The sequence below is a fragment of the Myodes glareolus genome, chromosome 18 (genome assembly GCF_982192425.1).
Source record: "Myodes glareolus chromosome 18, mMyoGla1.1, whole genome shotgun sequence".
NCBI lineage: Eukaryota > Metazoa > Chordata > Mammalia > Rodentia > Cricetidae > Myodes > Myodes glareolus.
The window spans coordinates 22,910,592-22,935,265 of NC_142043.1; the positions used below are offsets into that span (position 1 = coordinate 22,910,592).

Sequence of the window (24,674 nt, forward strand, 5' to 3'; positions counted from 1 at the left end):
CCAGTGGTTTTCACTCTGGCTCTGGGGTGAGGGATCAGCACAGGATCATCAGAGAGAGCATTAGCAGAACCCAAAGAACAACAGAGCCACAAAGATTAAGGCTCAGCATTTGAGAAAACTCTTAAATTGACAACTTTTAAAAAGAATTATAATCACACACCTCTGTGTATATAAGCTAATTCTGTAAGCATTAACATCCATATTCCCAGATATTGTTTATAAATGTTCTTTTACATTTAAAGGGGGATATGATATAGATATGAATAATTTACACTGGTATGGATTTTAAGGTCAATTTTGTTATATGTATATGTATTTCTGATCTTGATTAAGGTATTAGAATTATGTAGTTCATTTAAAAATATAATGTATAATTAGGAAATATAGGTTGTTAATGGACAATTATTAATAATAGTCAAGCCTGTAGTCATGTTAGTTAGATTTTCTAGATGTGCATAGATATATTTCAGATAGGCATTCTTCATATCTTTCAAAGACTACAAAATATGGCAATTAATGTTTTAATAACTTAGGGTTTTCATGACAATGAGACGCATCTGCTCCTGGCAGCACCAGTCTACTTCAAGAGGAAGATGGGCATTGAAGAGGCTCCTTATGGAGTTTGGTAGCCTTTTGGGCAAGAAACTGCTCTTGCCTGGACTGTTGCATAAACTGGACACAGAGAACCCGCAGAGAGAGGACTGCTGAACTTGACTAAAGATGAGATGGTCTTTCGGGATTCCTGATTCATGAAAGAGTCTGTGAGACATTCTGCAGGACACAGTAGATAGTGACTGAACTGCCTTTGAAATTTCCTGCTTCATGGAAAAGTCTGCTGGATACTATAGGCCTGAAGGCTAAAGATGGATGCCCCAATGATACAGACGAACGTTTGGCGACTGTACAGGCAGAGAGATGTCTCTGTCATTTCTAGAGTTTTGAAAGTTGCTTATTTCTTGTTTACTTAGGTAATATTATATCCTTCTGGAGTCTTTGATGGAGTTGAAGAATGGTTAGTTGTAGTTACAGTTTTCCTTAGTTATGATAAAAGATAAAATAGATATAGATATTGTAACTGTAATTCTTTCTTGATAACTGTTTTGTTATCTATAATTTTACTATGTTAAAATAAAAGTCTTTCTTTTTTGTTTAAACAGAAAAAGGGGAAATGATGGAGGAGGGTTAACTGTCTATGCGTTACTTTCATTGGTTAATAAAAAAACTGCCTTGGCTTTTGATAGGATAACAGCTTAGATAGGCAGAGTAGACAGAACAGAATGCTGGGAGGAAGAAGGCAATGAGGCAGATGCCATGCAGCTAGCTGCCAGGTCAGACATGCTGAATATTTCCCGGTAAGCCACCACCTCGTGGTGAGATACAGATTATTAGAAATGGGTTGAATCAATATGAGAGAGTTAGCCAATAAGATGCTACAGATAATGGGCCAGGCAATGTTTAAAAGAATACAGTTTCCGTGTAATTATTTAGGGGATAAGCTAGCCAGGATCCAGGCGGTAACGCAGCCCGCCGTTCCCTCCCACTACATGCTCCCCAGGGTAAACTTTACTTTTCAGTAAAAGTTCCTCTAGAAGAGTTTTCTCCAACAAGTGTAAAATAACACACACACTAAAACCTGTTCTCAAACCCCCCTGTTAACTCTTGGGACTGGCTCTTGCAAGCAAACAAGCTCAGCTGTTTCTACTTTCTGAGGAGATTAGAAGGAGACAGACTCCTCAGAAGGCAAGGTGTCTGAACTGATTAGATTCTGCCAACTATATGCACATGAAAAGCACAAATGTAGCATGAGCCGTATCCCTACAGTAGGGACAACTGACAAAAATGACTAATAGACAGTGCCTCAATCCTCCCACCTATCACCAACTGCGAGAGTGAAAAGCAGCCCTGGCAATCAGGCCAAGACAACAGTGGCAGGACGTGTGGCCTATCAAGTGAAAGTCCAGAAATGACTCCTAAGTTTCACTTCCTGCAGTTTTCCCAATGATTTCTAGAGTCCCTGACAAAAAATAGATACAGTGGCTGTTTCCTGCTCTTACACCCTGGTCCAGACACTACAATCCCCTTATCCTCATCCATTGTCTACTAGGAAACATCACCTCACTAAATGACTCTCCAATCATTTCTACCATCCTGACTCTTCCTCTGATTTGCCACTACCAAATCTGATCATATTTAGTGACAGAGTACCAAAATAAGATGGCCATATAGAAACCACTTCGACCTCTCATATACCGTACCCTTGTGACATACAGCTGTGTCCTCTAATTCTTGCTCTGCCTAGCGAAAGCACACTGCCTTAACTCCCAAGACTCTGGTGATTAACAAATGCCACTCCCTTTTACAGATGCACTCTCATTCACACACCTAGTTTCCTCCCACTGACTTCATGTTCATTCTTTCATTCATTCATACAACCAAAAGGTATTTCCTGAGTTCCATTTACCTACAAAATGTCATTCACTGTGCTTAGGGCTGAAGAAACGACTCTGAGCAAGATAAACAAGATCTCTTCTCCTTCAAAGCTATAATTCATTTAACAGGAATATGGAATGCCCAATCATTACTTCAGTTCTAATTATAATTGTGTAAGTAAGATTCAGGGCAATGTCTCAAATGTACAAATGAAAGCATCACTCAGTCTGGGAGGACGAAGGGGAACTGATTCCCTGGAATAGATATTTAAGCAAAATGTTAAAAATGCATAAAAGCTGAGCAAGAGGAGTAAAAAAAAAGGCAGAAGGTTCAGAGGTAGGAGTAGGACCAGTATGTGCAAAGGCATGGGGCGACACTCTGGGAATAATGAAAAGCCAATGGGCAAAGTTCAAGACCCAGGGAAGGAGCTAGAAAAGAAAGGGTTGTGTCTTATAGCTGCTACTCTTGCACTCAACACACTTTCAGAATTATTCCAATATTCAGTCTCCACTAAACACGCTCTTTCAGTCTTAAAAATGTTTCTGCCCCAAAACCTAATCCAGTGCTTAACTGTCCTAATGACACGTGGAATAAAGAAGTGTTTGATCTAAGTAAGCAGCTTGTCTTCCAGACACTAGAAAGTTTGAACAAAATGAACTACTGGGTTCAAAAACCTGAACTTCTGACTGCCTTAAAATTAACTACTGAGCAAGAGAATAATTATGTATTAAATATGTATTTAAAAAGATCAAAACCAGTATTACTTATGGATAAAGTTTTAAATTCTAAAACCAAATTTAAGATGGCAAAGGAATTTCCTATCCTCACCGCCATCAATTACTAACCCAGAGAACTGCTTTTTAACTCCCACAGTCACAGACAGCCAGAGATGTGTTGCTGCACCTGGCAGTTCTCACTCTCCAGTTGTACAATGTACTGACGAACAGGGTCAGGAGCAGGAACTAGCTAGCACCTGTGCCATCATGTTCTCCTTCCTTACTAATATTGTCCGTACAGGAAATACAAGCTAGTGACTAAGAAAATGTCAAAATCCAACTGGCATTCCTCTGCTAATTATCGGGAGGTAACAGAACAGAGCAACTCTTAACCCTACGCTTTAGGTACATGTTCTAAAAAAGTGGGGAAAACAGTCTTTGAAAGTAAGAAAACAGAATTAACCAGGAAATAGTTTTAAGACAGAGTAAAAGTTCAATGTAATTATTATTCAGCAAGGGAAACATGATACATATACAGAATGGAAGGTCTCAATAAGTGATTTAAGATCCTTGTGTCTTTCATGGGTACATTTAATCAGAAGTTCACATCCTACATTTATTAGTTATTGGAGTATGTAACAACAGATTGAAAGCTCATACAAAAAGTCAAGAATTCTACTATAAGAATATGCCATTATCAGCTCACCCATAACAAAGGCACAAAAACTTTACAAAAATATATTTAAAATTATACAGTGTGTAGCAATGCATACTCAGGAGACAGAGACAGGAAAATCATGAGACTCAGGTCAACCAGGACTACATATGAACCCATCACAAAACAAAGTGGGGGGGGCAGGGATAAAATAGTGGTAAAATTACTTGCCTACCATGTATAAATCACTGGTGTTTGATTTCTCCAGTACACACACAAAAAACTATAAAATCAAGTCTAATTAAGGAATGGCTCTACCGGTGAATATTTCCTGAAGTATCAAGATAAAACAATGAAATAATTAACAAAAATGCTTTAATATTATTCTAGATTTAGTAGAAAAAATATTTCTAAATTATGGCAAAAGATTTCATGACCTTCAAGTTCTACCCTTTGAGCTCTTGATACTAGTTCATCCTACTTTCCCCACATCTCAAGAGAAAAGGAAAATATATATATATATATATATATATATATATATATATATATATATATACATGCGCACACACACACACACACTAAAGTTGTTCATTCACCATACATGGATTGACTTCTGTGGTTACACAATAATGATAAAAAACAAATGTTGCCTACCCTTCAGAAGTAAAACCACTTAAAGAAGACTGTGACTGCTCTCCTTCCATTCCCAAAACAAGCACATGAAACACCATTAACACACTGAATGAAAAACTGATTTTCTGCAATACTGTTTTGGAGAAAAAATAAAAATTTTAAAGTTGCTTCTATAAACAAAAAGAATTACTGACTCAATGAACCTTTTTTAAATGTGTGCGGGTGTTCATGTGTCTGTGCACCATCTGCATCCCTGCTGGCTACAGGGACCAGAAGAGGGCATAGGCTCTCTATAACTGGAGTTACAGACGAGCTGCCACGTGGGTGATGGGAATCAAACCCAGGTCCTCTGGAAGAGCCATCTCTCCAGCCCTGAATCACTGACTTTTTAATGACATACAGCTTTCACATTTACCAGCATCTTAAATAAGTTATGACTCAAGACGATGAAATGCAAACTTACTCTAGCCCATTTATTTTCTTGGTTTTTGAAAACCATTTTTGAGTGTTTATCAGTAATGAGGTAAGCAAGTAGCTGCGCTTCAACACAGAACAGTATTACCAAATAACCACATGCAGAACCAAGTATCAAGCAAGCAAACGTTCCCACGACAGTCAGGCACACCTCTTTTTTTAAAGGCCTTGCCTAACAATTACATTGGACATACAGCTGACTCAGTCAAGTTACTAGAATATTGGAAAGTGCTTCCTAAAATTTCTAATTAAAGCATGTATATGTGATTCGTCCAGTAAGTCAGCAGCTGTTATGACAGAGAGATAAGACTGATGTTATGAGACTCAATTTATTCAAATGCCACCAGCCTACTGCAATGGACTCTTTTGCAGAGTGTTGAGAGAAAACAGTAAGACCTCAAGAAAAGTAGGTTAAATAACGCAGAAATTTTGGGCAGCATTCCCAAAGACCTCTGCTCCGAACAACTACCTATTAATAATCAAAGAAATGTACTTACAATAACTATTTTCCTAACTCCATACAAGCTTTGGTTTTTTTTTTAATCTGCAACATGCCTCCCATATTACTTACAAGACATTAAAAATAAATCACATCTCCAAACAAAACGAATCAGCTAAAAATAGAGTATCTATCTCAAAGGCTCAAGCAGAAGCCCTTCCACTGAACTAAATTTAGTGTTTTGTTTTGGTTTTTTATCTCTGTTCGTCAAAATGCATCTTCCATGTTTATGAAGCACACAAATTAGTGTCCATATATTCTACAATGGGTCGTGGGGAGACTCTAACGACTAAACTCTTCATGAACATACTGAACATAGCCCTCTTTACACGCACGACACATGCACTCAAACTCCTCTTCACTATAACATCCAGAGTCAACATATGTGTACATATGTTATTCATAATATACACAAATAATGGAGAGCCTTTCTCGATTATGTTTATGCAGTGAAATTTCAAAACACCGTCCTTTTTCAGAACCAGAAGTAAACGCCCAGTGCAAACGCTGTCTGTCAGGTGGGCGGCCAGGTAGGGCTCCACCTGGGACGCGGCGGCAGCGGGGAACGGGAGGCCGTGGTCACGCGGGAGGGTCGAGAAGGGGACAGGGACCTAAGGGCGACTCCACCCACGGAGCAGCTCGGGCTGAGGCAGGAGGGGTCCCACAACCCTCTTCAGCACCACCCAGCCGGCGCCCTGAGGCGGTGGCAGCATCGCGACGCCGGCTCGGGGGCCGGAGGCTGAGGCCGCGACCTCCGTCCGAGCCCCACGCTGAGGCCGCCCGCCCTCCCGTCAAGGGCCGCAGGAGGGTGGGAAGGTCACGGCCGCAGGAGGCCCGGGCCGAGCGGCCACCAAGCCCGCGCTACCTTTGGCCTCGCAGTCGGCGCAGTACTTGTTGTCCTCCTCCCTCAGCAGTTTGGACAGGATGAGCTGGTGCTGCTCGTTCAGCTTCTGAGCCTTCTCCCGACAGGAGCGTGTCGCCATGTCGGCGGCGGGGCGGCGGGCCGGGTCGCGGGCGAGCGGGCGGGCGGGCGGACGGCGCTGGCGGAGCCGGGCGAGCGAGGGCACCTGGCGCCGCTGGGGCCGCAGGCGGACTCGGCCCAGGAAGCGGCGGCGGCGGCAGAGGCTGGAACCGGAGGAGGGGCGGCGGCGGCCGAGGCAGCGCCGACGTGTCCCGCCTCCTCGCCCGGCCCGCCGCACGCTCCGCCTCAGCCGGCAAGGGGCGGGGCGGAAAGAGCCACGACTTCCGGGAGGACGGAGCGGTGGACGCTGCGCGTGCGTCGAGCTGCCCGTGCGCCGGGAGTCTCCCAAGGTGTTTCCAGAAATCGTCTGGCGCTATCCAGGGCGAGTTTCCCACTCTCGAGGCGTGATTATCGCTTGAGGTCTCTGGGGACCTGGAAATGGAACCGTTTTTTGTCAGGAGGCGACTTTCAGTTGTTCCCCTGCCATTGCTTTTGCGTACACAACGCGCGAAATGCTCAAATTATGGTAATATCGAGTATATGCATAGGTGGACCCCATGTTTGAGCATCGGCAATTTGGAAGCAATATTCTATAATCTAGAGATACGCATGGAATGAAATGGGACTAAAAATGTCGTACATTTTAGGGAAAAGTAGTAATCTCGTAGTGACATGCGTTGGGGTTTGGGTGGTTACTCTGACATTAGCTATTCGCTCTTTTAAACCGGAACACATTCAGTGGTATTGATAGCTTCATATACAAATAAATGAGACCCAGAGTCTAGTCACTTGGCCATACTACAAGTTGAAGAGTTAAACCAGGCAATAAGCTCCACCCAGGAAGAAGAAAAGTGATTAAGGAGCAAAATGTTAAAGGGGCGTCACTTCAGCAAGAAACCGTGGGTTGCTAGGGTTCCTTACCTGGAAGAAACTTCAGTAAAGTCTGTTTTTTCTCCTAAGGCCCCAAAGACAAACTTCGGTACAATTCCACCAAAATTCACCTAGGGAAATCAATGAGCTTGTCAGACTGAAACAGAGTAATGCGTAAAGGGTACGGGCAGGAGCACAGGTGACCTTAAAGTAGTCATACTGGAAGTTCTTCATCCAGCAGGGATGATGGATTCTCCATGGCTGCCTAGGATGGAACTCCCTCATTGATTTCCCCCCACATACTTCCTCTAGCCCCTCCACCAGACCAGCTACTTCAAGCAGAGCAGAATCACACACAAATGGTTAAGGGGTAATTGGATATTCCGGTAAGAGTCCCATAGCCCTCTCTGTCCCCTCCTCCAATGATCAAGAGTCAACAGGCCCAACTGTGATGATCTTTTGCAAGCAGGCCAAGCCGAATTCCTGAAGACTAAGGCAGTAGGGGCTCTTCCTACACAGCACAATGTGAACAACATTCTTCAGTGCAAGAAGAGAGGAGTGAATTGCAGCTCATCAGGGTCACTGGGTTTGAACTCAGTGAAACAGTTGGAATGATTTGGCTTGCTGTGGATTAATATTAGAAATACTATATTGGGGTTATGTAAACAGAATAAATACACAGGAACTGTATTCATTGAAATACTGCCTGGCCATTAGTTCTAGCCTCTTATTGACTAACTCTCACATCTTTATTCAACCCATTTCTAATGGTCTGTATGTCACCACGAGGTTGTGGCTTACTGGTAGGGAAAGTTTCGGCGTGTCTGACCTGGCAGCTTCATGACTGCTCTCTCTCCCTGCCTTCCTTCTCCCAGCATTCTGTTCTGTCTACTCCACCCATCTAAGGGCTGCCCTATCAAAAGGTCAAGGCAACTTCTTTATTCAACCAATGAAATCAACACAAATACACAAGGACCTCCTACAGTTATGTTACCACAGTTCAGTAACATTATGGAAGACCTGGGCAGCCAAGCAAAGCAATACTATTTCAACACAATTGGCAATCGATTCTGCAGTTTAGATAGTAACACAGTAAAAGAGGATTTAGTCCAGCAATAATAATAATAACAGTTAAGAAACATTATTTTTAATGTCCCCACTCTGACCTCTGAACTCTCTGCCTAGCACTGTAGGTATTCAGAAAGCAGAAGGCAGGTTCACCACCAGTGCACTACCCATAGGATAGAATGAAGGGACCGCTGGATATAAAATTCATACTACATACACACGCTAAATACATGCTTTTGTACCTCCATCTAAAAATAGAAAGAAAACAAAACTGATCTTCAGGTATTCCTTTTAGCTGCACTTTTTAAAATCAATGTATCCAAAATACCATTTCAATATGTAAGAACGCTAAAAAAATTATAGTGATGTTTTAATTCTTGTTTTCATATTGCCATCAATATATGGTGTGGGAAGTCTTTCTGTCTATGTGTTGCTTTTATTGGTTAATGAATAAAGAAGCTTGTTTTGGCCAATGGCTTAACAGAGGAAAGCCAGGCTGAAAGAGATATAGAAAGAGAGTAGGCAGAGTCAGAGAGAAGCCATGTATCCTGGCCACAGAGAGACACCAAATGAAACCTTGCTGGTAAGCCACAATCACATGGCAATACACAGATTAATAGAAATGGGTTCAATTAAGATGTAAGAACTAGCCAATAAGAAGCTAGAGCTAACAGGCGAAGCAGTGATTTAATTAATACAGTTTCTGTGTGGTAATTTCAGGACTGAGCAGCCGGGGAACAAACAAGCAGCCTCCTCCTCCAAATATACAATGTATTGTGTGTGTGGTTTTTTTTTTTTTTCAATACTAACAGCTTATTCCTATCTGGTATAACCAAACTCCAAATGCTCAATAGCCACAGGTGAATAATAGCTGCCTCATTGAAAAGTATTTCTCTGGATAATCTATCTAGACGCCTCTGAGTTAGAGTTGATTGTGTTTTAAAGTAGTAGGAAGAAAGAAAGAGAGTGATGGAAAGCATTCGGGAGGAAGATAACATTGCACTCCTTTGCCAGTATTTTTTGTTTCTACCCCAGTGGTAAATAGCAGCTTACCAGCCAGTGTTAAATACAGACCCATGAGCAAGGCATGAGTGCTCTGTAAAGTGTGTAGCAACTATAAAACATGGAGTGAAAGGAACTGAATGTCCTGTTAGCCTGGGAAACAGTCTAGCAAGGCTTCACAGGGGAGATGGGGCTTAAACTTGGTTTGAGCAAAGGTAGGAATTCAAGTGAATGAAGATGGAAAGAGAAAATGGAATGGCTTTTGAAAATGTATACAGGCTCATGAAAGTACAGGATTACATGGAAGACGCATGATCATGGGAGGCTACGGGGTTCTAGAATGCATATGGAGAGCGTGAAAGTGGAACCGTATCCATGGCACAAAGGGTAGACTGGAGTCAAGGGGTTTAAGCTTTGAGACAAGGGGCATGAGAGACAACTGGGGGGAAAATGACTTCAAAGGCTTTGTCCTCAGTGAAGCAGTGGCAATGTGGAGAATCTGGATCGTGGAATCTGTTATAGGGGAACAGATGATAGGGCTGCTACAGTAACAGTCCAAAGAAGATCTGATGAGGCCTATTTTAAGGACATAGCATAGGATTTGAGAGAGAGAGACAGAATCAAGTGACATTTTAAAATTAGAAGCAGCAAGATTTGGCAGCTGACTGTATGTGGAGGGGTGAGAGAAAGGAGGTGAGAATAACACTAAGACTTCTAAGTTGGGAGACAGGTAAAATTGAGATGCCATTAACCCAGATCAAGATGAGAAGGGGCAGGCCCTTTTGGTCTGGCAACAACAGAGCTGAGCTGGTGGTGCTAACCTGCTAACCCTTCCGGCATTCCGCCCATTGACAGTCCTACTGCCTGACACTAAGGACTTCCTAGTCAGCAGCATTGTCACCATTATCTCAAGGCCTGACACCAGTCCAAGCCTAGCAAATACAATACACCAGAAAGCAGGTCATAGCCTAGAGCCATAGAGAGTCCTAAGGACAGCACTGTTTGCCTACCCAGGGATCAGGTGTCCTGTTTCCTAGAGGGGCTACCTGGCCGAAATGACACCAGTTCTCTACACAGCCTTCAGGTTTGCCTTCCAGGATAAATACAGATGCTGTTGTTTTGTTTTGTTTCTTGATTTATAAAGATTTGTCACTGGGCTGTTGAGATATGAGAGGACTTAGCCCGAAAAAGCATTTGCCACCAAAACAGACAACTTAAGTTTGATCCCCAGAACCCACATGATGGAAAAAGAGAATCAACTCCCACAAGCTGTCCTCTGACCTCGGCATCCATGTTATAACACCATCCATGTGGTAGTATGTGCTCCTACACACACACACACACACACACACACACACACACACACACACACACACAAACAATAGTTTTAAAGCTACACCAGAAAGGCTTCATCTCCTTTCCTCCACCAGTGTGCCTCTTACTCCTGACTCAGTCTCTCACCATGCCATCTCACAAAAAACGTTCAAAATCAAATGATTCCCAGTCAAGAAATAAAATCAAAATCAACCCATTTTCCCCTACAGACTGACATCGTAACCAAATCAGATACAACTCCAAGGCACTGAAGGAGAATCCTGCTTGGTCTGGAGGATGTCACACATTAATGGCACAACTGACTGTGTATGCTGAGTCGTGGTCATCCGTCAGTCTTATCAGATGAAGCTGGAAGTCTTTACCCTGGAGAATTGGTCATGTTTAGTTGGGAATCTGACTTGTTTTTCACCTGTTCTGATTTGAGTCAGTTGGCTGTTTGGGTAATAAATACACAGAATTATTTGAAAAGAAAAAAAAAGTTAAACCAGAAAAAGCTACTAATTGTGGTTCCTAAAAACTGCATAGAACACTTTTATAATCAAGCACCAGTATTTATTTCTTCATAGAAAGCGTGAAATAGTGAAATATATACACATATATATGCATTTGTTATATATACAAAATACATATAAATAGTAACATTTATTTATTTGTATGTGTGTGCGCGCGCATGCACTTGCCATGGCATACATATGGAGATCAAAGGAGTTCGTTCTCTCCAGGAATCAATTTCAAGCCACCCGGCATGGTGGTGTCTACCTTTACCCACTCACTGGTCCAAGAGTAAAGTTTCTGTTGAAGATGACTCACACAGCCCTTCCCCACCTTTCTTCAGAAGTGAGTTCTTTTCCAATACTCATAAAGCAGGAGCCTATTTATACAAAGATTCACAGCTCAACATAGGAAAAAGAACTTTGCAAATTCCTACTTCCTCACCCTTTTAGCACAACAACAGAGACACTGAAATGTGTTTAACGGTCAAACTTACTACAAGTAGCCAACAGGACACAGGCAATCCTTCGGTCACCGTGATGCAGCTTTGGAAACCGGAAAAGCAATCTGCATATGTCGCTAAAGGCAAAGGCCTGATCCAACCATGGAAGGGGTGACTTCTCCTCATGTCTGACCATGGAAACTGTTGACTTCTGGACGTTACTCTCCTAAGCACTTTATCAAAGCATAATTAAATAACCGTGGGCAGCTTTTTTGAAATTGCCTCTTCTCATCCTATACCTTCCCCAACCCACTGTCTTTTTACAGGATGATTGACAGTTCCTCACAACTCAGTTGGCCATCCAGTCAGCGATATATTTTTGAGTTCCTTCTGTGTTCAAGTACTGTGCTACGTAGAGGGGGAAGAAGACTGAAATAACGGGGCGGGTAGTGCACAGGTACAGTTACATCACTCAGGGAGGGACGGAGAAGAAGGAGGAGTTTGAAGCCAATCTAGACTAGATACAGTGAGACCCCCCTCTCCCTCCCTCCTTCCCTCTCTCTCTGTCTCTCTGTCTCTCTGTCTCTCTCTCTCTCTCTCTCTCTCTCTCTCACACACACACACACACACACACACACACACCACACAAACAAATAAATAACTCACAAGAACTGGAAACAAAATACTTATAACCTCATCCCTCACTTCTATAACAGCTGACAGACTATTTTACACAAAGACCAGCTTACCCAGAGCCTTCAACACAGTCTTAATATATATGAAAACCCTCAATAAATATCTACTGAAAGAATAAATAAGTAAATGAGACTGAATGTTGGTACTTGTATATGAAAAAATATTTAGCTTCTAGAAGTGAATGGAGAATGAAGAAACATATCCCGTGTGTGTGTGTGTGTGTGTGTGTGTGTGTGTGTGTGTGTGTGTGTCTGTGTGTGTGTGTGTCTGTGTGTGCGTGCGCGCGTGTGTTCCAGGAAGTTCTCTGGAATAAGCTGTGGCTCTAAGAAGAATGGAAGGGAGGCTATGTCACTGGTGGACCAAAGCCAGGATAGCTCCTGAAAGTTCAGTTTTATATTCTCAATTTTTACTCTAAAGTCACAAGGTGGGGCAGGCAAGCAAGCAGGATTTGACAGAAGCATACTTGGCAACCAGCAAGTTATTAAGGGCAATGACCTATTGTTTCAGCTTTTCCTCCAGGTCATTTTGTTCCAGGTAGCAAGTGAAGTCATGTTTGGCAAATAGGCAGTGTGGCCTGTGCTTTATATAAATCAATCAATAAATTGGTTTCTAATAATAAGTCTTTTCTATCTAATTCTACTTCATATTTATATTTGAGACACACACACGTACACACATACACACACACACACACACACACACACACGGGATATGTTTCTTCATTCTCCATTCACTTCTAGAAGCACACACACACTTGAGACAGGCCCTTTCTATGTAGCCTTCACTTGCCTAGAACTCCCTATATAGACAAGGATGGCCTCAAACTCAGAGATCCTCCTGCCTCTGCCTCTTGAAAATTAAAGGCACGCACCATCATGCCCAGCTGAAATATAACTTTTAAAGTAACTTTTTAAAACACAGAATCTAACATACACAATTCCGTCTTATAAACCCTGTTCATAGCACTTCTTTTTAAATTCTTTGTTTTATTTATGTGTTTATTAATGCATGTGTGTAGACACCTGTGCGCTGCGGTGTGGGTATGAAAGTCAAAGGACAGCTCGTGAGCCTTCATCCTCTCGTCCACCCTATGGCTTCTGGGGATTGGGCTCAGGTCATCGAGCTTGGCAGAATGCAACCTTCCCGGCTGAGCCTTCTCGCTGGGCCTATTTATGTCACTTCTAATTTACTTCCAATCTTGATCAAATCCCATATTTTATTTGGTACATCTGGTTTTTTCCCCCCTCACTTAATAATAAATTTCACAGAATCAGCGTTTTAGTTTCGCAAGATAAATTCTAGCTAATCATAACGGCACTGTCAATGTCAAAATTGAAAATGGCACTAACAACAAAACCTAAAGAGGTCTGATTGGGTGCACTCTGCTCTCCCAGATCTGACTGAGGCGGGGATCTGACTTTAACAGCCTCAGTATCTAAAGGAAAGACTCAAAGGTAAGAACATAGGTTATTTAATTTTATGTAAACAGGAGACATACATCCAAGCTAAAAGATACACAGGCAATAGACTTACTGGGGGGATCTGCCTTGTGTCTGGCCCTGGTTATGATAGTAGCAGTGCCTCTATTCTACTTTGAACAATGATTCCTCTCACCTATTGGGTGTGTTTTTGAGAAATGACTGCCATCCACAGCCCTTATAATACACGTGTGGCCGCTCAGATTCTTTTCTTTTGAAAGCCAAACTTCAGAGGAGGACCATCATCAAGCAGATGCAGCGGGGGTCACTCCTCCTCACAGAAACCTTATCCTCCCATCCTGCTCTCTGATCCCCATGGCCACTCCAACTTTGATCCTTCCTGAAAACTGGCTAGTCAGCTTCTCCTCAGATTCTTTGATGGCTTCTTGTCTATCTTTCAATGGTTTTCTCTTTGTTTGTTAGAATAAATAAATAAATAAATCAAAGTGAGACAGATTTAGGGAGTGGACCGCCATTGCTGACAATGAGCACCGATCAGAATCTGTGTGACCTTTTGGCATTACTACATGGAAAGCTAACTCCAGTTTGATTATGTTAAGTGGTGAGGCTGGGGAGATTAGGTCATCAGGGCAGAATCATCATGGGTGGGGTTATTGTCTTATACCAGGGGCCCAAGCTCCTACCAAATGAGAATGCAGAGAGAGAATTGTCTGGAGCCACGTTCTGGGTAGATGATCTTTCATTGGACATCCCCCACTCCAAACAGTAAGCAACAAAATCATTTTGTTTCTAGGCAGTTTAGTCTAAGACTTTTTTGTGATAGTGGCCTGAACAGACTAGGGCCATGAAAGAACATGTCCTCTTTTTCCTAGTCTTTAAAAAAATCCATTCCTTTAAAGGAGGTCTTTGTCATTTAGCAACCTTGCCGTGGTTAGACATTTTGCACAAAATTTTCTTCTCGTTTACCTTCTTACCAAAATTACCATCTCCATAACTCTAAACTAAAAATAACAACATCTTAGCAGGAAGAAAAAAGAAAATTTGTATAGCTTTGTTTAAAATTAAAATTGTTTATTTAAAATCCATCCATTGGCAGCGGCCATGACCTACGTGGAGGACGGCAAGGAACCGTGTGTGGGGGCGACAAGATGTTCTCCCTCAAGAAGTGGAACGCGGTAGCCATGTGGAGCTGGGACGTTGATGGCAGCTTGCCTTAGATGTCAAGCTGAAAACAGACATGCAGTTAAAACCTAAGCAAAATAATATGTATTGTATAATTCCAGTTATCAGAACTGATGCATGTCTGTAGAAATCAGACCTATAATTGGCTGTGGTGACCACAAAGTGACTAGACACTGTGTTTTTGAAGCTTTCTGAAGTTACAGAGATTGTGTGTGTGTGTGTGTGTGTGTGTGTGTGTGTGTGTGTGTGTGTGTGTAGTTAGGGATCAGACCCAAGACTCTGAGAGAGATAGATGAGCACTCTACGACTGAGCTACATACTTAGCCCTTGGCTATTGGCTTATTTGTATCTTATTTGAAAGTGATGGTTTACCTGGGTTTACACTATTGTATAACTCCTTTATCTGTATCCACAGGATAAGAACATTTTTGTTGTGATAAATTATACTTCCATAGAAAGAATATTGCGAAAGGTATTGGGGAAGGTTACTTTATATGGAAGCACCAGGAAACTTAGCATAACTTGTCTTCATTCTTATACATTATCCTTTTGTTTTACCTTGCTTCTAGATGAATTCTCATTATGTAGCCGTAGCTGGCCTGAAACGCACTGTGTAGACCAAGCTATTCTCAAACTTGAGTGATCAGTTTGCCTCTGCCTCCTGGGAATGAAGCTGCACCCCCACCCCCCAACACACACACTCAGACCTTATTCATTATTCTTGAATCTGTACTGAACATTCCTCTTGGCTCTTAGAAGTCTGCTCTGCATTTTTGGGTAACTACCAAAGTATCTCAGCTCTATCTATCTATCTATCTATCTATCTATCTATCTATCTATCTATCTATCTAATCTATATATTACCTACCTATCTATGTATCTATCTATCTACCTACCTATCTCTGAGCCTGTGAGAAATGTCTCTTCTAAATGGGATACGTATCTGTGGTGGAATACTATCTAGTCATAAAGATTCTATCCTTTGTGGGAGTATGAATTAAACTGGGGTATGTCGAAAGAAATGAGCCATAAGACAAATGCCAAATATTCTCATTTGTGTGAGTTATACAGAAGTAGATCTAATAGAAGTAAAGAGTAGAGCTGTAGTCGGGAGAGGCTAGGAAGTGTGTATGGAGGGACAGGCAGAGAAAGGTCAGATAAAGGTAACCAAGTAAGCTGAGAGAGAGTGTCCAGTTTTCTGCATTGCGCTGACAACAGTTTACAATAATTTGTAGCACATTCTATGGAGAACTAGAAGAAAGACATTTAAAGCTTCCTTGGTCAATGAAATGGTAGAAAATTAAGGAGGTGGCTATACTAATTTCCCTCATTTGATCATTACAGATGGCACCCATGTCTTGAAGTACCACACTGCATTCCAAAAATGTGTATGACTATTATATGTCTATAAAAAACAGATATAACAATAAGCATAATCTTCATGCAAAAAAAACAGCAAAACTTCTCTTTCTGTCTGGTTACTTCTTTTACTGGGGCTGAGCCCTCTGCCCAGGGCTTTGTGTCTTCCTCAGTGTGTGTACCTATCCATGTTCTATCGATGCTCTACTGTCCCAGCTTCGTCTTTTAATTTCTCTCTGAGGCACTAGCATAGTAATCTTAGCATGTGCCCAAAGCCACAGGTCCTGGCAAATTTGATAGACACTCTCCCCAGGCTCCAAGAATCCTTGCCAGATTTTTGTCTCCCCCACCACCCGTCAAAAGTTTCCCATCACTTCTGGTGCCGTATTTTTCCATCTGTCATCTCCCACTCCAATTCCACATTTTTACCTTGGTACTTTACCCTGGCAACTCTGACCATCTGCTCTGCTTAGTAGGTGCCAAATCAGCATCTTCCTGTCTACACACTTATCTTCCTTTGGTCCCTGCAGAGCAGAGAGGGGGAGGCTCCTGTCTCCTCACCTAACGGCTCCTTAGACATTGTTACCACCACAGACGACGTTCAGTGAACTTCAGAACTGTCATACACGCCACATTCTTTTAATTCCTAGAAGAACATGACAGCATGTAATGATCAGTCTTAGCTAGGCATTTGTTTATGATCCTAGTATTGGAGAAGCTGGGGCAGGAGGATGGCTGCAATTTGGAGGTCAGTCTGATCAACATAGTCAGTTCCAGGCCAGCCAGGGCTACATAGTGAGACCCTATCTTAATAAGCAAGTGGGGGCAGGAGGCAAGCAGAGAAGCAAACCCAAATTCAATTTCCTCCTAGTTCGGGATCCACTTTCTAACTTCCCTTCCTCTAACATCAGCAAGTTCAACGTCTCAATCCCTCAAACATCTGTTCTAGCATCTTCTTTGGTTCGTTCCAAATAAAAGAAATGCCCAATAAGTGGTCCAACCACTTCTCATCTTTGTTTAAACTATCTCATATGACAGATATCGGAGAAGCTACCATTTAAAACAGTTTTAGCTCATCTGTTCCGTCCGCCCGGATAGACCGTTATTTTCAGCAACCCTTGACCCTAACTAGCCGATGACATTTTCTCAGGCTCCACAGAAGTCACTTCAAAGGGCAGGGTCATCAACTATCAGCCAGGAAGAAAAAGCAGCTTAAAAGGCCAAAAGTTCCTAGCAGTTAAAGGGCTTGAGTCTGCTTTCTTATGTTTATTTATTCATTCATTCATTCAAGAAACATATTTTGATCATAGAATATTGACTCGTCAATGGGGATGTGTTTGTCGTATTGTTTTTTTTCTGGGGAGAAATGAATTCAGATAGGGCACCAATAACTGACCAGAGAAACAATTCTATCCCATTCCAACTTGGTGACCCAATGACTCTGAGCTACTTCGAGGAGAATGAATGAAGGGATACTTACAGAATCGGGAATGAGCATTAGTTCTAATCTACCTGGGAAGCAGAAAAAGACAAGATCTGCTCAATAAACTGGGACCCTGGGGACCATGGGGGAGGGTAAATGATAAAGCGGGAGGAAGGGAAGGGAGCAGAGAAAAATATATAGCTCAATAAAAGCAATACATAAAAATAAACCCTAAAAAAGAGAGAGAACAAAATAGCAGCTTCAGCAAAGATGATTTTTGCAAAGCCTAAAATATTTGTTGCTTGATTTTGGTACAGCAAACTCTTTGGTCTGTGCAAGCGGCTTCTGTTATTATTATAATGATTTGTTTCCATGTTACCATAAACTGTCAATTTCATAATTACAAAATTATTCACTTGAAAAAAAATGAGCATTAGTGACCCCAAAACAGCTGCATTGAAGAAAAATGCCAACACATCAGCACAGATGATAGCGTTCAAAAGCTCCTGAGATGGAGCTCTATATTCTATATGTTCTAGTTTAGCAGTTCCTGGGACCACTGCAGCTAAGAGAGGACTGGGCGGGAGAGAGGAGGGGCTGTCATCTCAAATGTTTGTAATCTCAGAGTTTGAAGTCTTCCCCCTTACTCCTGCGCTGAGGGAATGTTATTGTGCTGGTGTCTTAGGGTTTCTGTTGCTGCGATGAAACACCGTGACTGAAAAGGCAAGCTAGGGAGGAAAGGGTTTATTAGACTTACACTTGAGCATTGCTGTTCATCACTGAAGAAAGTCAGGACAGGAACTCAAAAAGAACAGGAACCCGGAGGCAGGAGCTGAAGAAGAGGCCACGGAGAGAAACTGCTTACTTGCTTGCTTTCCATGACTTTTTCAACCCCACTTCTTATAGAACCCAGAACCCGCTGCCTAGGGAGGGCACCACCCACCATGGGCTGACACCTCCCCCATTGATCACTAAATGAGAAAATCCCTTACAGCTAGAACTTGAGAAGGCATTTCCTCAGCCAAGGCTCCTTCCTCTGATAACTCTAGCTTGTGTCAAAGTGACACACAAAATCACCCAGTGCAGTTGGTCTTGCATAGGTGAATGAATCAAATCTGCTCTGACAAGATAAAAATGTTCTTGTCCTGCACAGAGGACCACGCTGTACATGGTCACAAGTGGGAAAGACCTACACTTTTCATTCTGAAGCCCGCCACAGTCTGTCTTAGTTAGGGTTTTATGGCTATCAAGAGATATTGTGACCACAGCAACTCTTATAAAGGAAAACATTTGTTTAGTCCACTATCATCATGGGAAGAAGCTTGGAGGCATGCAGGCCGACATGGTGCTGGGGAAGGAGCTGAGAGTTCTACATCTTGATTCGCAGACAGCAGGAGTGTGTGCCACACTGGGTATAGCTTGAGTTTATAAGACCCCAAAATCCACCTCCATAGTAACAAACTTCCTCCAAGAAAGCCACACCCTCTAATAGTACCACTCGCTATGGGCCAACCATTCAAACACATGGGTCTATGAAGGCCATACCTATTCAAACCACCACACAGTCTAAAGAAGATAGGTAACGATCACATGACCATGGAAGTGAAGCTCTGAAGAAAGGGTGTTAACACACTTCTGAGGAGAATCGTGGCCTTCACCATGGAACTCTTCTACAAGAAAAGATTCGAGTGTGCTAGCCAAAAATGATCTGGTGTTTGCGTTCAGGCGTGGGCTGAAAACAAGCAAAGCTCACATTCAAAGAAGTAACTTACATAGCTGAGAATATCAAAGGCTTCATGGTACATGATGAGGCTGGGGAAGTGGGCAGGGGCCAAACCACACTGGCTTTGTTGTCCTGAAAGCTCACCACTCAGTTGTCCTATGAGGCAAGCACATGTGACAAGCAATCTGAGCTGCTGCCCTTCTGGGTCTACTATGGTGCTCTCGCTGGGGCACACTTCCCCTGGGCCAATAATTCACAGTCCCAAACTGAATGTACCCAGATATTTGGTGTGGGGCTGGGTAACTATCAGACAAAAGGGTCCTTTAATAGCAACACTGGCTCAGAGCCATGGTGACCTGGCCAATCTGTACTCAGAACTTTTGTGGCAATCTGAGCCTCTTTTCCTGTCTAGCCTACTTCCTCTTCTCGAGAGCTACAGGGCAGTCTGACAGTCTACATTCCCCAGCTCCGTCTCAATAGGTGCACCTCCCGAGAAATACCTTTCACAGCCAATCCCACCTTAGCGTCTGTTTCTTGAGGAACTCAAACTAACAGTCTGTTTCCCCATGATTGCGATTTCTGCCTTTTGTTTTGTTTTATTCTTCTCTCAGACATTACACTCCCCCCATCGCAGTTTTCCCTCCCTCCACTCTTTCCCATCCTCCTCCACACCTCCCCTCTCCCCTTTTTGCCTTTAAAAGCAACCAGAAGTCATGTATTTAAAACTCTGGATTGACATCATCAGATTTATGGTTTAAGGGAAAAGAAAACAACTTCCTGGCATGGATGCGGGGAACAGATTGAATGTAGGCAAGCATGGCTGCAGGGATCTGGCTAGCTTTGTCTGGCAGAGTCTGGATGAGATGATGATCGTTAGATTCGGGTAGTGGCGATGGAGATGGTAGGAAGTGGGTGATCCTGAGACGCAGCAGAGAAGTGAAGCCAACAAGACACAGTAGACTATAGTCGGAGGAAAAGAGAAGCTCCGCACCATGGAGACCAGGCCGCATTTGCTCACACAAGAAAAGCAGCAATCCCAAAGGACAAACCCCAGTGCTTTCAAGTGGTGGGGCCCAGCTCGACATCAATCCAGTGGTCAATTATGTAAAAGCAGTGCCTGGGAGAAATGAGGTCCTGAAGGTAGAGAGAGCAACAGTTCACACAAAGCCCGGGAATATAGTGGATGGTAGCACATTCCTATGATCGCAGCACATGGAAAGCAAGAACAAGATCACCCGCGTGCCAGGCCAACCCTGCTTACTTAGTGAGTTCTAGTCCATCCAGAACTGGAAGAGTCTATCCAGAACATAGCAACATTCGGTCTCCAATAAAAGACAACAACAAAAACCCCATACCATAATTATCTGCTTAGAACTCTATAGTGGCTCCTCACTTCTTTCGGGACCACGATAAGGTCTAACCACACACCGTGTACACGTAGCATTCTCACCCTGAGCTTTATTTTTGTGATGATCTCTGTCTGAGACTCCTCCGTGCCCCATACCTATGTCTGGTCATTTTTATACATTTTTTAATTAACTTGTTTATTATGTACAGTGTTCTGCCTTCATGTGTACCTACACCCCAGAAGAGAGCACCAGATCTCATTACAGATGGTTGTGAGCCACCATATAGTTGCTGGGAATTGAACTCAGGACCTCTGGAAAAACAATCAGTGCTCTTAACCACTGAGCCATCTCTCCAGGCCCCATTTTTATACATTTTAAGGCTCATTGCAGATTCCATACTTTTTCTAAAAGATTTTTACTTATTTGTGTGTGTGTGTGTGTGTGTGTGTGTGTGTGTGTGTGAGTGCATGTGTGCCACACGTGTGTAAGTGCCTGAGAAAGCCAGAGAGAACATTGGATTTCGCAGAGCTGGAATTATAGACAGTTGTAAGCCACCTTATGTGGCAACCGGAACCCAAACTTGGGTCCAATGGAAGAGAAGCAATTAAGTGCTGAACCATCTCTCCAGCTCCGTCATTCCTGTTTTTTTTTATTTTTCTTTATTTTATTCTCCCTTCCTAGAATATTGCCCTCTGTCCCTTTTCCCAGCCAATGACAACATCAATATCTGGACAATCAAATCTCACCTTCCCCATGAAGATCCCTAGACTGTTTCTGCCTTCATCAGTAACCCTTCCCTCTAAATCCTTATTGATCACATGGTTTCTAGCTGCATTGGATGGTAGATTTTTTTTTTTTTACACTTTGGCTTTCCACAAACCTTGTTTCCCACAAGTAGACAGGAAATTCCTACAAGAAAGGCATTCTGTCTTATGTCTCTTATGACTGTTGCCTTATGGAATATAAAGTTGAACAGTGCTTTCAAGAATATTACCCTCTCCAGAAGAGACTTCCTCCCTCCCCCGGAATTAACAGGTGACCGAATTGAATATAGGCATTATTTCCACCTTCAGGATCCTGGGAAGCAATAGTGAGCAGGCTGCTGCCGATTCATTGGTTTATTTTTGGGGGTTGTTTGTCTGCTTTTGTTTTTCAGTGGTACAGGGGGTGGCTAGGAATCTGACCTCCAGACTAAAAGCCCCATGATGGGTAAACTTAGCCAAAGGAGAGGAGAGCATAAAGGAGTCTGAGCCAATATTTCATAAAGAATGTAGAGGAAGAAGAAAGAGATATCCTGAGTCATTGGGACAGGCAAGTATCAAGCTAAACCATGGACTTACTGGCTAGAGACAGTCAGAGAAGAGCAGTCGTGAGGTTGGAGGCTGGGATCATCAATCTTGACAATGTTTTCTATGGTCTGTGTTGTCCCTGAAAATTTTATGATTAAATCAACCAATCATTCTATCGCCAGCAGTTGTCAACCTTCCTTAGGCTGCGACCTGTAATATAGTTCCTCATGTGGTAGAGACCCCAACCATAAAATTATTTCGCTGCTGCTTCATAACTGTCATTTTGCTACTGTTATGAATTTTAACACAAATATTTGATATGCAGGTTATCTGATATGTGGCCCTCAAAGAGGTCGTGACCCATAGGTTGAGAACTACTGTTCTAGCCATCTCAGGCTGAAAAGATGGCCTAGCTGACGAAATGCTTGCCTTGCAGGCCTACGGACCTGGCTTTGATCTCCAGAACCCATGTGAAAACGCAAGGGCATTTTGTAATACCGGAGCTGGGGAGGTAAAGAGGCCGATTTCTCAGGGTCTGGCTGGCTTTAAGTCAATGAGAGACCCTGTCTCAAAAAAAACAAGCTTAGATGATTCCTGAGGATGACACCCAAGATTTTCCCCTGACCTATATCCACATGCACACGTGCGTGCACGCGTGCGCACACACACACACACACACACACACACACACACATCTGAACACACAATACACCTGCATATGCATGTATACACACACATACACACACACACAAGAATTGGAGCTTTTGAATAAGTGGTTAAGACATGAAAACTGTGCACTTATACAAGAAAGTAAGGGAGCAGAGAGTCCTTCTACCTGCTGAAGACACATAGAAGCTGTCATATGTGAGGGTCCGACCCTATCTAGACCAAATCTGCTGTCACTTTCATTTTAAGTGTTCGAAGCTGCAGGCTATAAGCAGTTCTCTTGACTATAAATCACCCAGTCAAAAGTGTCTTCATTATAGTAGTCCCAGTGACAATTTCCTTTTCTCTTACATATGGCCCTTTTTTGGGGCATGAAGATTAGGCCCAGTGTCAGGATGGGACCAGAGAGGTTGGGAGATGTCTTTATGGTCCATCCCAACAATATCTTGTCATCTAAGGGAAAGGCCTGTAAAGGGACATTAGCCTCCCTCTAAACAACCACTTAGAAAACAGGTTAGGGTTGCCGCTGTCTCTTGCTCTTCTACTTGAAAAAGGAATCACCAAAACTTGTAATTTCGTGAGGGATTAGTATGGGCTCATTCTACAACTAACTAAGTAAATAATAGAAGACAAGCTGCACTTTTTTGCTCTTCAATAGCCATGTTCTAAAACTATAGTCAGTGAAAAGCAATTTCGCAAGTAAGTCATAAACAAATGCTTCGTTGTATGTGATTTTCAAAAATAAAAATAGCGACACGCTCTAATCAGCCCACAGTACTAATTAGTCCTCTCTTAAGTCTCATAAATGGTTAGTCAACTTCATTTAAGAAAAGGCCAGCTGTTTTGTGGAACGCTCCTGGAAGCAAAAGGCAGGGAATAAGTTTACTCTCCCAAGCTGTTTCCACGGGCTCCCGGCGAGACAGCCTGCCTCCCAGTGATGCGGCTAACGTAGCATTTTCTTCAGACATAGCTGTAGCTCTGATCATCCAGATCCTGTTGTGGGAGCAAATTAGTTCCAAATATAAGGTTGGCATTTCACAAAGTGCCTTAGCTCCTTCAAGTCAGCGGACCGCAAAATAAATATCCCGGAACAGCCGCTGATGCTTGTATTGATTCGCGTAGAAGGCGAGAGAGACCTAACGGGTTGCAGTGGTCGCTTGGGAATGTCTAAATGGGCTCCCAAGTGGCCTGTTTACATTTAAAGAGTTTCCAGGTGACTAGAAGCAGCTCATTATGTCAATAGGAAGTCCTCAACCTGGTTCCACCCGGAGTTCCTCCTTTGATGGGCAATTGAGCAGATAGTTCAATATCTGAGCTTTTGTCTAAAACAAAGGCTTTTAGCTTTCCTTGCTAAGAAAATGTTCAGGCATTTTCCATTGAACAGCTGGATAATGAAATAAAGTCCATAAAGGCGATTTTCTGTGAGGTCAAGCCAGCTTCTCTGGGTTCTTTTCACCTCTCTGATCATGAATAACAGTGTTTATGTACACGGATCCTAGGAACTGAGATGGAAATAGATCAGAGTAACACACACCTTTGACCTTTGAGTATTTGTTTAAAAAAAAAAGAAAGAAAGAAAAAGAAATATAGGCAGAAAAAATGAGAACGATACATTTAGTTTAATTTCGGAAATATTTCCACTGGAAAGGAACTCAAGTAAGATTTCTGATGCAGCTTATATAGAACTGCGAGAGCGTTAGGAGCAACCTAAATGCCCAAGAATGAGCCAATGGATGAGTCACCTCTGGCAGGGCCATGTAATGACCCATTATCTCAGTACTGGTGCAAAATTTATGAAGAATTTTTATAGCATGGAACCATGTGATTATAATTATATTCTGATTAATTTACAGGGGAAAAATCTAGATCAAAGAACAATGACAGAAGAATTTATTTTGAGAGAAAGACCTGTGACTAAGTTTTTAAACAAGTGTTTACTTGCTTATTTTTGTTATTTTACCTATATGTACA

The 24,674-nt window shown here is 42.5% G+C and overlaps 1 protein-coding gene across 4 annotated transcripts in view; it reads right to left on the bottom strand.

Moving 5' to 3' along the window:
• The window catches only part of Smap1 (small ArfGAP 1), an 80,990-nt gene extending 74,446 nt beyond the window's left edge, over positions 1–6,544 (bottom strand). The window contains exon 1 of one of the 4 annotated variants that reach the window (XM_085679466.2): positions 6,273–6,544. In XM_085679466.2, the coding sequence (XP_085535592.1) occupies positions 6,273–6,390 (118 nt within the window). In that variant the 5' untranslated portion in view covers positions 6,391–6,544. The remainder of the gene's footprint in view (positions 1–6,272) is intronic. The other 3 variants (XM_085679464.2, XM_085679468.2, XM_085679467.2) reach the window with 3 other exon arrangements.
• Between the last annotated feature and the right edge of the window lie 18,130 nt (positions 6,545–24,674).